Below are 16,898 nucleotides of genomic sequence, written 5' to 3' on the forward strand. Positions count from 1 at the left end.
TTGTTGTCTTGCATGCAATGTGAATACCAATTTCCATAGGTAGACAAAAAGTCTTAAAGAAGGTGATATTTTGTATAAAGTTGCTTCATTCAAGGATCTACTTTGGTATTTTGGGGCTTTTCTATTAATAAGCACATTCGTTCTCTGTGGTACTATGACAATATCTGAAAACAGCACGAAAAATAGTTAATAAACCAAAAAGAAAAAACAAAAATTGCAAATTTTACCAAATCCTTTCATATATACTATATATACAAGTTCAATAAACAATAATGAAGCAATTTGAAGTACCATGGATGCTAAAAATAGCCTTCCTTCCTTTGCAATGGTTTTTGTACAGTTTGTTTTTGCAGGAGCAAGTATTGCAATGAAGATTGCGTTTACACGTGGACTTAATCAGCTTGTGTTTGTCATTTATCGCCATTTGATTAGCACGATTCTGTTTTGTTCTGTTGCATTTGTTTTCGAAAGGTAATAAAATCATCAGCTGTAATACTAGTTCTGAGTTGTATATTATGAGAAACTGAAAACTTGATCAAATATAAAAATTATAGGAAGGAAAGACCACCGTTAACGTTTGTAGTGGTGTTGAAGATCTTTGTTTTGTCAGCTTTTGGTTGCACGATACATCTTAATGCTTTCGCTTATGGTTTAACGTATACGTCTGCAACTGTGGCTAGCGCTTTGAACTGCCTCACACCGAGTTTGACCTTTCTCATTGCGTTTCTGTTTGGGTATGTGCCTAACTGATCTTAACTGTATTACTAACTAGAAAGATACTCCCTTTGTCCTAAATTTGTGATCCACTATTCCTTTTGGTCTGTCTAAATTAATTATCTACGTCTATAAATAAATAAATAAATAAATAGATAAATAAGAATAATAAGGTAAGGTTCTTTTATACTTCATTCGTTTAAAAAAATTGGATAAAAAGTAAAGCGTAAAATTGGAAAGTTAACAAAAAGTACAGTCACATTTCTTAAATTGCGTCATTTTTTTCGAGAGACAATAAATTTGGGATGGAGGGAGTACCGTAACATTTATACACCAAAGTGACCGGTGGCAAAGACAAGGGGGCTCAATGGTGCTTTGTCCTTTAGTGATTAAGACCGCCTTAGTTTTTTGTGGGCCAAAGTTTTTTTTTTTTTTTATTGTTATAAACACAATAAATGTAACTGCGAGTCTCAGAAAAGTTAAGTTCTTCTAATGTTAGCGTTCAGTTTTTCTAAGAAAATGCTGACGTGACGCTCATTGTTAAGATTGACCTTAATAGTTCAACCAAAGCCGATGTTTTTTTATAAACAGCAGGGATCCGTTATCACTTATCTTTTGTTACAAAACATGAAAGTTATCTAATTATATATGTTTGAACAAAGGATGGAGAAAGTAAAAATTAGAAGTTACAAAGGGCAAGCTAAAGTGATGGGGACAATAATATGCATAGCAGGAACACTTGTAGTTACATTTTACAAAGGGTTTCATCTGAATGGACTTATGAGTAAGCCACTAATTGACATTTCTAACCCAACTGGTTCTCATGGTCATGTCAAACCAAATTGGGTCAAAGGTGCTACCTTGATTTGTGCAAGCAAAATTTCATGGAGCTTGTGGCTCATTTTCCAGGTAAAAATAAAACAAATAAGTTATTCAAGACTTCAGAGTTACATATTGTGATTTGTTTAGTTATGGATCTGACTATCATATCAATTCGTAGGGATACGTGCACAATTTGTATCCGGCACCATTATCAATTAACATCCTAATTAATCTGTTTGCATCATTGCAATCATCACTCCTCGCTCTCTTTTTCGCGAGAGATGTCCATCTATGGAAGATTGATTGGGATGTTAAACTCTGGAGTATGATTTACAGTGTAAGTTCGATTTACAGTTACAGATTTCATACATAGCAACTAGAAACAAATCATTCTCATCAATATTAAACTTCAAAATTCATACACTCTTCTAATTAATGCGCGTTTGTTATTGTATTTTATTCTAGGGGTTAGTAGTATCAGGTCTATCATACTACTTAATCTTACAGGTAGTCAACAAACGAGGGCCGGTTTTTGCAGCCATGTTTACTCCACTACAACTTCCAATCGTAGGCGTTTTTTCAGCCGTTGTGTTCAATGAAAAACTTCATATAGGCAGGTGAGTATAGTTTTCAAAAAAAAAAAAAAAAAAACGAGCGTAATTTATAGAAGAAAAAAAACATTATTGGCTAATTTATTCTTTACTAATCTATCATTATGGTTTGATTGATTCAGCTTGATAGGAGCGCTAATCATTATCGTTGGACTTTATTGCGTACTTTGGGGAAAGACCGAAGATGATGTCATCAAATCACAAGATATAAAAGATTCAACTGTGAATGAAGATAAAGCTTTGGACATTGTTATCAACAATGACAGTATATTAAAGAGTTCAATGGAAACTGAAAACTGAAACTCATCTTTTGTTTTTGAATTAACCAAAATGGATGTAACATGAAATTATGATGATTTGTTATATATGCACAATATCAATTAATTTGAATAATGATCATACATTAATATCCTAATGAAAATATATATCGCCTTTACATGATCACTCAACGAAAGACACTATCTACCTTCGTTTATTGACGAAAAAGAAATAGAATTTCTAGAATAGTCTTCTGTGTAACTATTATTATTTGAGGGTTCAGTATGATTACTTGGAGTACTACTAACATTAGTGTTAGTAACATTAGTGTTAGTAAGTGCTGATGAGTAACTGGTGGTCCAACGTCCACCACGGCCTTGAAGTCCGGGAATTCCGGGTTGCGGAAGGGTAAAAGAGTCATTTGACATCATAAGATGAAGAGTATTCATATCGGGCCTATCTGCAACTACAGCTTGACAACATAACAACCCTAGTTGTATGCACATTGCTGCTTCATTTGGGTTGCATTTATCGAGGCTTTCATCAACTAACTCCAATTGTTTCCCTGTTTGGAAGAGGCTCCATGTCTGTAAAAATAGTAGAGCACACATGAGGGCGCGCAGAGAGTATATTAGGAATATAACTTGCATATTTGGAAACTTATAGTATGAAATTTATGTTTAAAGAGAAACTTGAAAATTTTTAACATATTTGGATATTGAAACAAAAGAACCAAATTTATAGTTTGTAACTAAAATTTCTGAAATGGTATATAAACCAACTTTTTGGGTCAAACAGATTAATTGACATATTCAAATTCAACGAGCACTTTAAAACTTTTCAATAAGATTAACAGAAAATAGTGATAAACTCTACAATAACTTTTTGATAGAAAACTATGGTATTTTACTTAGCAGAACCAAAATCAACTTTGTGTTCAAGAAATATAGTTTGACTTTAAAAGTCAGCATGATCAGAAATAATACTTTGACTTTAAAAGTCAGCATGATCAGTTTCAGTTGAGAAATTAGTTACTTACATAGGTCAAGAGATCTGACTTCTCAGGTCCAAGCTGTCGTTCGTTAACTCTTCGGCCACTAACAATCTCCAATACTAAAACTCCAAAACTGAACACGTCGGCTTTCACTGATAAATATCCGTGCATTGCATACTCAGGAGCCATATATCCACTACATGCAACCAAAAAAAAACATTTACAGCTTAAAGTATAAACAATTTTCAATAGATTTTTCAAATGGGCGGGTCAGGCATGTTGGTAACTCTTATTTAACATTTATCACGAAAAAGTACTTTTCTCTTTATGATTACAGTTGTATTATACGCTTTTAAACAATGCAACACTTAGAAGTTCATAAGCACTAAGAAACATAATAGGCAACTTTTAACCAGCTTGACCCATTTGACCCGTTTGTTTCCTAGCCAATTCAAGAATAAATGGGTTGAATTTTCCACCTCAACTAGTAAGGTTCAACAAGTTACTTACTGAGTACCCGAAATTCTGAACGTATTCAAATGTGATTCATCGCCTGGAAAAAGTCTTGCCAAACCAAAATCAGCGATTTTGGGATTTAATTTGTTATCCAACAAAATATTGCCGGCTTTAATGTCTCTGTGAATAATTCTTACAGGGGCTTCTTCATGCAGATATAGCAGACCTCTTATAACACCTAAAATGATTTTAAATCTTTGTGTCCATTGCAAAGAGCCAGACTTTGTTTTATCGAAAAGGATGTAATCAAGGCTTTTATTTGGTAGATACTCGTATACAAGCATCTTTTCGGGTCCTTGTACGCAGCATCCTAACAGCATGACCAAATTCTTGTGCTGAATTTTGAGTAATAATTTGACCTCGTTAGTGAATTCACGTACTCCTTGTCTTGATGCAAGCGATAGTTTCTTGATAGCTACTTCTTGACCATTAGGCAATAAACCCTTCAACAAAATGAAAAGAAATTGTTTTTAATAAGAAAATTTTTGAGAAAGTGTGCCAATAGTACGCAACTCTCTTGTGATGAATCGACATAATTGAAAATATTTAACCTAACGGCCGTAACATAAATGCCTTACTATAACCTTTTTTAAGATAATATTTAGTATGAAACTTGAATGTCATTATGATATCACCATAAGAGTGCTCGTTTAGTGGTGGAAGGCGCCCTCGAATCCGCCCTGCAGGGCGCCGATGGCATGGGCTAGCCCTGCCTCAAGCCCTGCTTTTTGCCCTTTCTCATTTCTTTATCAAGCATGTAGGAGCACTGACCAAATTGAACAAAATGTGACCGTTGTAAAAAAAGAAAAAAAATGGCAACAACTCTTTAAACGGCGAGTTTGCTCTTTTTATATTATTTTTTTAACGGCGATTTTTTGACATCAGTAGATCATTTATTTCAACGACCCTCACTCTCTTTATATTATTATACTCTATATATACAAATTCATATCCACACTATATGTCATGGTTGGTAGTGTTAATTCTGGGTTAGTCCCGGTGAGTAAGTGCTGATGTGGCGTTGAGGTAACAGCTAGCTAGTCTTGAGGATATCATGGTTGGGAACACTCAATAAAAACCAGAATAAACAAGACTTTTTGTGATATTTCTGTTCCTCGAAACACATCAAATTGAATAACCAAAAAATGTCGTTAACATTAAATCCAAAATTCTACTTAAGTAAACTCCATACATTACTATCAAGTCTATCACTTACACATACAAATCAATGTTAAAAAAAAGCTTTAGAAAAGAAAAAAGAAAAAAAATGAAATAGGTACCTTATAGACAGGACCAAAGCCACCATGACCGAGTTTATTGGACTCAGAGAAGAAATTGGTAGCCAGTTGAAGTGTTTGCAGCTCGAAAAACAAATCCCATGATTGATTATCGTCTGCACCAGCGGCGGCGGCGGCGGCGGCGGCGGTTGGTCTTCCAGTTGCACATGATCTCAGGCAACCTCGTAAACGAGAGAGAAGTTTCATGTTGTACGGAACATGAAAGTTAACCAAAAACAAGAATGGGGATTTACGGGTCTTACACATGCGTTTGAAAAGTAGTAGTAGTAATAATAGGAGTACCCATTACTCAGCTATAAATTTGAACTTATAAATAAATAAATTATTATTTATTTTTGACAGTTGACAGGTTCTACACTCAACCATGAATTAACAGCATTTGTGAAAGTCAAGTCAATCGGTCAATTTACAGGATTATTTTGTTATTAAAATCCTTATATTTATTAATTTTGGGTGTTTTTTAACACCTCCTTAAGAGCAATTCAATTAACTACATATAATTATATATGATCTTAGGTCAATTAAGGTGTAATTAAGTTGAGACTAGATAATACACTGGTCCAGCTGGAACTTGATTCCATAAAGAAAAGCTTGATTGACTGTAATTTGAGTTCGATTGTGCTCTAATTTAAAATTGCAGTTTGACTCTATTATCATTTAGATTATATTTAATACTTAATATTTAATAATTAACCGACTTGATACTTTCAAACGCTACTCGATACAACTTGATATTTTAGTGTTTAACGTTAAGTCTTAAAATATAAATGCTTACAAATATGATCAACTTAATAAATAAGAAGTTGTGATGTAGTCTATCGATTGATGGTCTGTCTTCTTTAGAGGAGGTCAGGAGTTCGACCTTTCGTTAGCTACATATTATTAACTCATAATTTCATTTTTGCCATGAAGTTCCACCCTAAGTTCCCCTAAGTGATCCTAACAGCTGTCCAAAAACAAAAATAATAAACAAAATGTTCAATTACGCTTGTGAAGACACAAACATTTCGAGTCTAGTATTTCTTATACTCGGGCTTGACTCGATTTATGTGGAGTCAATTTCGACTCGATCTTAAATAGTTCGAAAGTTGTCTCATATCAATTACATATATAATTTATTGACATCATCATTATCGTTATCATTTATCATTATCATTTTCAATATATGTGCCTTTTAAAAAAAAAAATATGTGACCTTTTTGCTGTTAATAAAAAGTACTGTAATTATTATTATTAATAATTAGATATATAAACGATTGTCATTGTCATTTTGGTAATTTCTTTTTGTTAGGTGTAAATAGATTTGCAACTAGTCAACGATGACATGTATGATGTGTTTGCAAAGAGAGGGAAAAAAAGAAATGAGTAGGAGTATTGATTGTGAATTTATTTTGTTAGTTAATGAATACTTCTTCCGTTCTAAAAGTATTCTATGTGCTGATTTTTTTTTAGATTTAAAATATTTGTTTGAGCAGTTTATTATACTTTTAGTTGAATGAGTTATTTTAAGTAAAAAAAAATTATTATAAAGATTAGTTAGTAAATATTTTTATATATTAAATGTTTATAAAAAGTGTTTAATTGAATATTAAGTAATTTTTTATTGTTATTAAAATTGAGTTTATGAATGAATGAAATTTCCTCTTCTATTGTAGCGATGCGAACTCAGAAACAATAGTATAAGAAGCTATCATATCCGTGACAATAATTTTGAAACAAACCAAAATAGTAAGGTATACATTTAATTTGAGACATATGAAATAATAACTAATACCTCTTTTCTCATAGGGATGTACAATATAAGTTTTTTACAAATGATTCACTATGTTTTTTAGATAAAAATACGTCATTTTCACTCTCATGTTTGCTCAATATTACACATTTGCCACTTATATTTATTTTTAACGCGGTTAGTCACCTAACTATGTACTTGATTCGTGAATGGTCCCTCGACCTGGTGACCGTTGCTGTAAGTCCATTAAGTGGTACCATGTGCGTGACACATGATAAGTAGTTTTACCATTTCACTATCTTCTTCTTATTTAACTACACCTACACCATCATCTTCAATCATCTTCAACATCTTTAAATCAAACTATAAACCTTAATTCCCTTAAATACATTTCAAAAGTTAAATTAAAATAAAAAATTAATACCAGTCGTCAATTAAAAGAAAACAACTCATATCTTATTCTATTTAGATAAAATTGCACCGTTAATCCCTTAACTTTGTTTCAAAAAACATGATGAACCTTTATCTTTTATTTTGACTCCGTTAACCTCCATTTATCAAAACATTGCATGATTGACCTTGTAGATAACTCTCGTTAGATTTTCCCCATTTAGTTTCCTCACGTGACATGCATGTGGGGTCAATTTCATTCTTTCCGTTTTGTTGTATTATATTAAATTAAATAAATACCCTTATATAGTCCCCAAATATCTTAATTGTTTCCGGAGATAAGCTTCCAAATCATAAACCCTACTGTGATGAGTTGTTCATGACTGTGATTCTACCAAAATAGGCAACAAGTTTGTGCCAACAGCAAAGGACCATTTCACACCTTCAATTGGTTTTTTCTCTGATGATGGGGCTTTTGGCTGCTTGGGCATCATCAATTTCCACATAACTGTCAGCTGAAGACATAAAATTAGTGAACAATTGAGGAGTTTCTATCTACAAGAGTAATCGATTCCACAAATATTCTCATTACTCGCGACACCTACATTTCCCGTGATCCAATAGACTTCCACAAAATAATACTTCATCATAAACATGATACTACAAAATTACCATATCTTTAACAACCTCATCATCATATATTTTTAGTATTACCACCAACAGAATAACTAACTAAACCTATTATGATTCACTTAGCTCATAAAAAAAAAACTTAATCAGTTGCAAAACCTAATTAGAGTATCTACAACGATTGATATCACATAATATAAGCCTACCTACAATATTTAGCAAAATTAAATACTCCATCCGTCCCATAATAAGTGTCATGTTTGACTTTTTAAGATTTTACTTTTAAAATTTTAACTTCAAATATTTTTATTTATGTTATATAGTATTTAATAAAACTTATATGAATAGATTTGGTTTTAAAATGTATTACCATTGATATAAGTTTCATCAAATATTATATAACATAAAAATGAATATTTGAAGTCAAAATTAGAGAAACAAGACCTTTAAAAGTCAAACATGATACTTATTATAGAACGGAGGGAGTAAAAAAAGGAGATAGAAATAATACTTTTGAGTAGCAATAAAAAAGCAATACCAAAAGTAACGACGATAAATGAGCGAATCGGCAAAACAGAATAAGCAATCTCCTTCACTGGAATGGCAGTTAACGGCGCATTTTCCGATTGAGACTCCATATACACTCTCATACTTCTTCCTGAAGTGTTTTTAATTGCGAATACTTGAAATTGCAAACGGTGTCGTCGTGAACGGACGTACTGCACCGTAGAAGTTGAAAAAAACTACCACCGGTGAAGTAGGACATAAGTGGAGGTGGTGGATGGTTTTAGACCAAGTGTTCTGGGCTATGTATGTAACCTTGGAATATCGAAGGAATTTCGAACCTAGGTTACTACCATTAAAGGTATTTTTGTGATTTTGGTGATTCATAGATCTCGAGTGACAACGAAGGTGAACCGTAGGTGTCTAATAGATGAGATTGTTTGTTGACGACGGAGAATCGGTTTGATTTTTAAACTTGAAGAAGTCGTTGTCACTTGATTTTTATGAAGATCCCAAAGCTCGATCTGAATATTTTCATCCTCGATATAATCTACTTATGATTTTTCCGATTGGGTTTCATATTTTTGATTGATGTTCCTTAAAACTGCACGAGATTGAAAAGGGGTTACAAATTCACCAATCTACCTTTTTCCGATTGCTTTTTTTTCGGTGAGGAAGTTGCTGTTACTCGTGTACCGAAAGAAAGAGGGAGTCGCCCGTCCCGGGAAACGAAGTACACTTTAGTGAACGAGAAGCGGTCAGGTATAGAGGAAGTCGGTGTCCTTTTTTCTATTCCATTCCATTCCGGGACAGACGGCTAATACTAATCTAATAAGTGATGATGATGATGATGATGATGATGATGATGATGATGATGATGATGATGATGAGGAGGAGGAGGAGGAGGAGGAGGAGGAGCACATAATGTGCGTAATTTACCCAACTGTGTAATTTGTTCTTTCAATTTGGAACTGATTTTGATCTTAGTTTGATTTGATTTTGATTTTAGTTAGGGTTTTGAAATTTATAAGATAGGGTATGCAGATTTGTGGTAATTGATGATGTAGCGTGAGGGTACGAAATAGTATTATTTTTACTAGGAAATACTACAAAATATGACACAAGTTTTATTAATTTACGGATGGGATATACCTAAACCTTGCTACAACACTATAGGCAGTGTACCTAATCGTAGAGTAGTGTAGTTTTTAGTAAGTCCGGTTCGTTCCACAGGGAGCTAGTGATTACGTACTATATTTTTATAAAACTATATTTATATAAATATATATATATATATATAAGTAGTAATATTATTATAAAAGGGGGGTTTTTACCGTTTAATGACCGGTTTGTCGATTTTATATTTTTAAGCGTAAAGATAAATGACAATAATTAAAGTGCGTAAAATAAATAAATGACGATAAATAAAATAACAATAAATAAAATTGCGATAGAATATGAAATAAAAGGATTATGCTTATTTAAACTTCCGTAATCATGATGTTTGACGTTTTGATTTTAATTAATTGTTACTCGGGTTAATTGTCCTTTGTCATGGTTTATTTGATACCTATCTGGTTTTTATCCATAATAGTCCATCGGTCATAAATATAAAGTGCGAGTGTCCTCGTCAAATTACCCTTATACCCGAAGTCAAATATTCCAACTAATTAAGGATTTAAACTGTGACGCAGTTATCACTTCTGTCAACAATTACACCAGTTATCACTGTATGTAATCCACCCCTGTTTTAATTAGTTTATGAATATTAATTCATCCACTTGATCAGAATGAATAATCAATTACCCAACCCAATTGATTAATTAAATGATTATAACAGATTCCATATGAACATCACTAAATAGGACAACCATAATCATTATTAATTATTAGGTTAATTAATTTGAAGATAGGTTCGACAGACTCCAATGAGTTGTCACTCAATTAGACAATACCCCCCATATATTAATAGTCAATAGTTCAATTTCCACAAGTGTCGGTCTTTTGCCCAAACCTTAATTATGGTCCAAAGTTCAATAACCCCTTCTTAATATTTTAGCCCAACATCACGATTACTTCGGCTCAAATAAGCATAATAATAACTTAGTTACGATACATTAATTTAAAAAGGAAGAACATAGCTTACAGTGGTGATTAATCGCGTAGCATTACACGGACAGAGTTCCTACTTTAAAACCCGTAAAACATTTCTTACAATAACCCAATTATTATTAATCTTAAATTAAACTTAATATTATAAATATAAATATAAATTACATAAGAAAGAAAGAAGATTGGAAAAAGGTGTTCTTTTTCATTACTACGTCCATTTTATAGGCAAATGTTGATTTGAAATTTTCACTTATGACCCCTTAACTATGCTCAATTAACAACTTTTTATTATTTATTATTATTCTTATTATGAATTATTTAAATATTATATTATATTCTTGTGCATAGTTGACTTGTACTTTCAGCTCCGTTGCGTCGAGCGTTGATAGTTGGCTCGGGTACCGGTTCCGGATTTTCGAACGTCCTTTCGTATAATTTAATATCTTGTACTTTGCGTTTTGTAACTTGTACTCTTGTCATTTTTAGACGTTTCTCATCAATAAATTGAACCTTTTGAATTGTATCTTGTACATTTGAGCTTTTTGGACGTTTTGGTCTTTCAAATCTTCGTTTTTGTCTTTAAATCTTCATTTTCGAGCGATTTGCGTCTTTCGTCTTCACACTTATTTATTTAACTATTACAACTAAAAATAAGGAAATTACATTTAAAAACTTTACATATTGGAACGATATTGCTACTAAATATATGTTCATTTGGAGCACTATCAAATATCCCCACACTTGAGCGTTGCTTGTCCTCAAGCAATACAGAACTTGAAATAAAAACATACATGAATCACTTTTTTATTCATCACATTTTGTACATCAGTGATTTTGATATAGCGGTATAAACAATGACAGTAATGATGGTTAAAGGTGGGTGTGTCATCCACAGTTGCCTTGGGTTTAGGTCAACGACACTTGCAATCAAATAGCCGATTTACTTTCGGTTTCCAAAGCAAAGTGCACATTTGAAAAGTGGTTTACAGTCCCACATGACTATAAAAATTTAGATCCTTTAGGAAATTGGATCTTTATGAAAACAATTGATCTTTTGAAAATTCAAGCTAGATTTTACCCTAGACAAGTTTTCTGATTTGATCCATCATCGGTGTTGCAAAATATATTTGTGGATCATTATTTTGGCTAAAACTTTTAGGCTCGTGTAATCCACTGCTATCCCGGTATCGGAAAGCACACATCCAGTTTACTTGTTCCGTATATTACCTTTCGGTAAACTACCGTCCGGTTGTAAAGGAAAGCGATGAACAAGAAACTGTTAAGGCAATGTCTAATGACATGCATTTGTTCATGGTCTAATTACGTGTCGGATGCTAGTACTATCCTTGGTAGGAGCAATAGTAAAGATCATCCTATGATTTTTCGGTCTGGCACAAGGTCCTGTCTCCGACCATGCTATGCAACCACCGTTCTTACGGTTGACACCCGATTTGGTTCAGGTGACCTAATGAATTCCAGGTGAATTCCTAGGATTTTACGTTCAATGGTAATGAACGCATTGAAAATGGATTTTCAGAAAACAAATCGGTTTGTATTTTTGATCAAAATATTTTCTCGTTCAAGCTCGAGTTTAGATATCATTGAATTCCATGAGTTTGAATTCTCAATCTTTAAGGTCAATCTCAAGGATTGAGTAATATCAGTCTTAAAAGCTGATTTTTAATCTTTAAGGAGATTATCCTTTCTGGGGATCTGATTCATTAGTCTTATCAAGCTAATTTGCACGGTGCCCCCCCATTGTACGAGATAAATCCTTCTCATGGTTAGGATAAATCTGACCACCTGGCGACCCTGTTTGATGCTGAGGTCCGTGGATTTCCTGCTGATTTTAGTGATGACTTTTCTAGATTTTTCGTCAACCTACAGCTGGTCTGGACGACAACTTCATGACCTAAATCAAGAAGCGCGTGTCTTTTTCGGAAGACTTTACTTCCTTTTAATGATGGAATTGATTCATCGTGTAGATCCATCTTTCTTTCAAATGTATTACAGTAAACCGGGTAAAACTGATTAGTATCGTCCAAAGCAAAAGTACCTGCAATAATCTTGTACAAAAATATGTGATATATGTTTTAAATTGAATAACTTGGTACATTCTTCCCACACTTAGTTTCTTTCTTTGCCTTTTTATTTTCTTCTATTTCATTTTAAATGAATTCAAGCGTTTTAGGGTGTTTCTCAATTTATGTCCTTTTCGAGGTAACGATAATTTCGGCATTAACACCTAGTTTTATCGTTCATAAATATGTATAAACATGATTTTGAATTCATTTAGTTGAAATTTTTTTCAAATTTTCACAAAATTTGGCAATTAAAACAAGTGTAAACCCGAAAGAATTTATAACCCTTCCCCACACTTGAGATCATGCAATGCCCTCATTTGCATGAAATCAGACTATAATTATAAATTCATGAGGGTGATTAGTGTAGAAAAGTGATTAAAAATACCCAGTTTGTAAGCATATTATTTTACATCACATTTGATATTTTGCGCCTTGTCATCAAAATTAGTAGCTTTTTGTTGAACTTAATGACAGTCTTTGAAAGTGCGCTGTTTTACCCTGTTGTGTACATAACATAAAATACAAACATATATACATATTTTTGAAGTTTGGTATATAACCCCTACGTTCAAAAATTAATATAATATATATTTTTTTTTTGCATACTTTAGATCAATAAAATTAAATGATAACAAAATTTGTCGCCCCGCCCTCGGGTAAAGCAATTTCGGTTCAACTACCTAATCTTCAACTCACGACGAATTTTAGAAATCATTTTTTTACTTAATGAAATAAAGTAAATTTTGTTTTTAAATTCACACAAAACTTAAATTTAAAAAGCATATTAATTTCATATAAAACCTTCAAAATAAAAAAAATCAGAATGGGGGGAGAAAACTAGTTCTTTAGTGTCTGCTAGCGGAAAAGACCAATCGGATTCCATTCTCGGAACTACAAGAGAACAGAACAACTAATTCTAGATAACATCGTCTTCTTTTTAGAACATTTGAATCTCCCCACATTTAGGTAGCTGTGGTGTTGAAATTGTGATTAACTTCATCGTCAATTTCTCTTGGTCCATAATCAACTTGCATATCTGTGACTTTTTCTTTAAGCCATTGGTCGGATTCATGTGTTATATCCATAATTTCAACTAGCTTCGCCTTTTCTTTAGGCGACAGATTGGATACTAATCGGTTACATAACTTAAAGTTCCCCTTGGTTCTAGCATCGCGAATCCGTTTAATAAGTTTCTTCATTGAACTATTAATAACGGGATTATCTAATTTCGTATCAACAACGGGGTTCTTTGTTATCATGTCATCATTAGGTGTTACTTCATTTTCCCCACACTTAGGCGTTTTATTATTGTTAAGCACTACCGTTGGAGTTGGTAAAACAACATGGTTCTTACCAATCGTTTTTGCTGGTTCAACGGTTTTGGTTGGTGGAGATTTAGACTTTCGAATCATAAAGGTGATCGATTTTTCATCATTACTAAGTGTCATTCAACCATTTCTTACATCAAATAACGCCCCGGTGGACGCTAAGAATGGTCGACCTAAAATTAGAGGAACGTTTGAGTCCTCTTCTATGTCAATGACAATGAATTCGACTAGAAAGGTTAAATTACCTAATTGAACGGGTAGGTTGTCAGCAATTCCAACTGGGTGCTTAATGGTTTGATCAAGGAGTCGAACACTCATATCCGTTGGACTTAACTCACCTACACCTAATCTCTTATAAAATGAAAGAGGCATAATACTTACACTCGCACCTAAATCTGCTAGTGCATCATACATGACACAGTCACTAAGTAGACAAGGAACAATAAATTCACCCGGATCACCTACCCTAGGTGGAGGATTTGGTGGAACTGTCTTCACCGGGTTTACTTCTACTGTTTTTGTTTCTTGCACTTTTTTATTATTCTTCTTCTTCTTTCCAGAGGTATCACAAACTTTATTACCTATTACTTGCTCATACTCAACTCCTTTTCTTGGAAACGGGATAGGTGGTCTGTATGGTGCCACCACTGGCTTTACATACTCGGGTGGTGGTGGTGGTGTAACTTCTTCATTGTTACTTACATCTAAAACCTCCCCAACTTCTGGTATTGGTTTTTCAGAATTTGTTGATATCATGTTAACATTCTCATTCCGAGGATTTACTTCAGTATTACTCGGTAGCTTTCCTTGTTCCCTCTCACTCATCATGCTAGCAAGAGTACCTACGTGTTTTTCTAAATTCAAAATGGAAGCTTGTTGAGTTCTTAATGACTGATCAAATCTCTCGTTCGTTTGGGTTTGAGTTTCAATAAATTGTGTTTGAGATTCAACTAGCTTAAATACCACTTCTTCCAGATTTGACTTCTTCTCGTCGGTTTGTTGTGGTGGTTTATACAAGCCAGGTCTTTGTTGATTGAAAGTGTTGTTTTGAGTTGGTTGGTTATTCGGACCTTGTTGGTTATACGAGTTGTTGTTTGGTCCATTTAGATTGTAAAGAATGTTTTGATTTCGATTGAAGTTTAGCTTTGGCGGTTGATAATTATTCTGATAATTATTTTCCGGCCTTTGGTTCATATAGGAAACATTCTCTCGTTGTTCCATCGTTAGTTCAACATTACAATCTTTCAATAAGTGTGGTCCACCGCATTGCTCACAACTGATTCGTATTGCGTGAATATCTTTATTCATCTTTTCCATTCGTCTCTCGAAAGCATCTATTTTTGCGGAAACGGAATCAAAGTTATGGCTAGAATCGGCTCTAGCCGCTTTAGATGAACGATATATATCTTTCTCTTGGTGCCACTCATGAGAGTGGGAGGCTGTGTTATCAATAATTTTGTAAGCTTTAGTTGCGGTTTTCTTCATAATGGAACCACCAGCTGTTATGTCGATGTCTTTTCGTGTAGCAACGTTGACACCTTGGTAGAATATTTGTACTATTTGATAAGTATCTAAACCGTGTTGAGGACATCCTCTCAACATCCTTCCGAATCTTGTCCACGCCTCATATAATGTTTCATTTGGCTTTTGCGCGAACGTAACAATTTCTCCTTGAAGTCTCACGGCTTTAGATGCCGGAAAGAATTGTTTAAGAAAATTTTCAACTAAAACATCCCATGTATCAATCGCCCCTTCAGGTAACAATTCTAACCAATCTTTGGCTTCTCCCTTTAAAGTCCAGGGAAATAACATGAGATAGATCTGCTCATCTTCCACTTCTCGGATTTTGAATAGTGTACAAATTCTTTTAAACGTACGAAGGTGTTCGTTAGGATCTTCATTCGGTGCACCACTGAATTGGCATTGGTTAGTTACCATGTGTAGGATTTGTCCTTTGATTTCATAATCTGGCGCATTAATGTCAGGATGAGTAATTGCGTGACCTTGGCCAGTGCGTTTAGCTCTCATTCGGTCTTCCATACTTAAAGGTTCCAGATTCTCCATAATTGAATTTGTTGAATCGGTATCACTAGATGATTCTGATTTAATGGTTCGTTCCTCAACAATCTCTGTTTGAATGATTGGTGGCTCCGGAGGAAAGTTTAATGGTTCAGGATCTACGAACCGTTCCTGAATATTCTCCGGATTCTCAATTGTGAGGTCGGTTTCAAAAAATGGATTATCGGAAATTTGAACTGAAGTACTTGGTTGACTGGATGACGATTCTAAAGAGAAATCAACGGCGGTTATATTTGTTAAATGTCTTGATCGAGTTACAGGTGGTGAACGTACAAAAGGTGGTGAACGTCTTGCTCGGTGCATTCACTGAATATCCTATTAGTTTTTAAAAAGGAAAGAAAAATTATAATAAGTTATCCAATTAATAGACTTTTCTGATTTTGCCCACGTTTCGAATAGCCAAAAGATGCAGCAGAGGGGCAGGATTCGTTTGGTCTCAATATAATTGAGTACTGTTTGGCTCCAATAACCCGGTCCACGTACAAATTCAACTATTACTACGAACCAGAAAATTTTGATGTCTATCAATTTAACCACTTAAAATAAATTTTCGTAATTTTAAGAAATTTAGATAAGAAGTAGAATAAAAATCTTATCCTAAAACTAGAATAGCGAGAAATAAGAAAGAAAAAAAAACGCGTCGAAAAAGGTCGAAAAATAAAAGGTCGAAAAATAGGCGTCGAAAAATAAAAATAAGAAAGTAGCGCGAAAAACGGCGTCGCAAAATTCTAAAGCACATAAATCTTAGTCTAAGGAATAAGCACTTAAGGGATTTTACGGCAAACCTAAAAATTCTAGAAATAAAAATAACTATGGCAAAACTAAA

At 33.6% G+C, this 16,898-nt stretch overlaps 1 protein-coding gene and 1 pseudogene across 1 annotated transcript; one reads left to right on the plus strand and one right to left on the minus strand.

Annotated features, from left to right (window-relative positions):
- Window positions 1-292: 292 nt before the first annotated feature.
- LOC139844952 (WAT1-related protein At5g64700-like) lies at window positions 293-2,474 on the plus strand (annotated as a pseudogene).
- An 11-nt stretch (window positions 2,475-2,485) lies between these two features.
- On the minus strand, window positions 2,486-5,442 carry LOC139844950 (cysteine-rich receptor-like protein kinase 10). The gene is made up of 4 exons (XM_071835171.1): window positions 5,196-5,442; window positions 3,910-4,358; window positions 3,445-3,595; window positions 2,486-2,992 (listed from the first exon to the last, which is right to left on the minus strand). Exons 1-4 carry the CDS (start codon window positions 5,397-5,399, stop codon window positions 2,606-2,608), a joined length of 1,191 nt encoding a protein of 396 aa, XP_071691272.1. The 5' UTR covers window positions 5,400-5,442; the 3' UTR covers window positions 2,486-2,605.
- Between the last annotated feature and the right edge of the window lie 11,456 nt (window positions 5,443-16,898).

The sequence above is a fragment of the Rutidosis leptorrhynchoides genome, chromosome 4 (genome assembly GCF_046630445.1).
Source record: "Rutidosis leptorrhynchoides isolate AG116_Rl617_1_P2 chromosome 4, CSIRO_AGI_Rlap_v1, whole genome shotgun sequence".
Lineage (NCBI taxonomy): Eukaryota > Viridiplantae > Streptophyta > Magnoliopsida > Asterales > Asteraceae > Rutidosis > Rutidosis leptorrhynchoides.

Excerpts from the sequence above, each read along its gene's own strand:
- LOC139844950 (XM_071835171.1), bottom strand. The coding sequence starts at position 5,399 with ATGAAACTTCTCTCTCGTTTACGAGGTTGCCTGAGATCATGTGCAACT. Across the intron at positions 4,359-5,195 it reads GCTTTGGTCCTGTCTATAAG|GGTTTATTGCCTAATGGTCA; the intron begins GTACCTATTTCA and ends ATTTTGTTGAAG. Across the intron at positions 3,596-3,909 it reads TTCAGAATTTCGGGTACTCA|TGGATATATGGCTCCTGAGT; the intron begins GTAAGTAACTTG and ends GGTTGCATGTAG.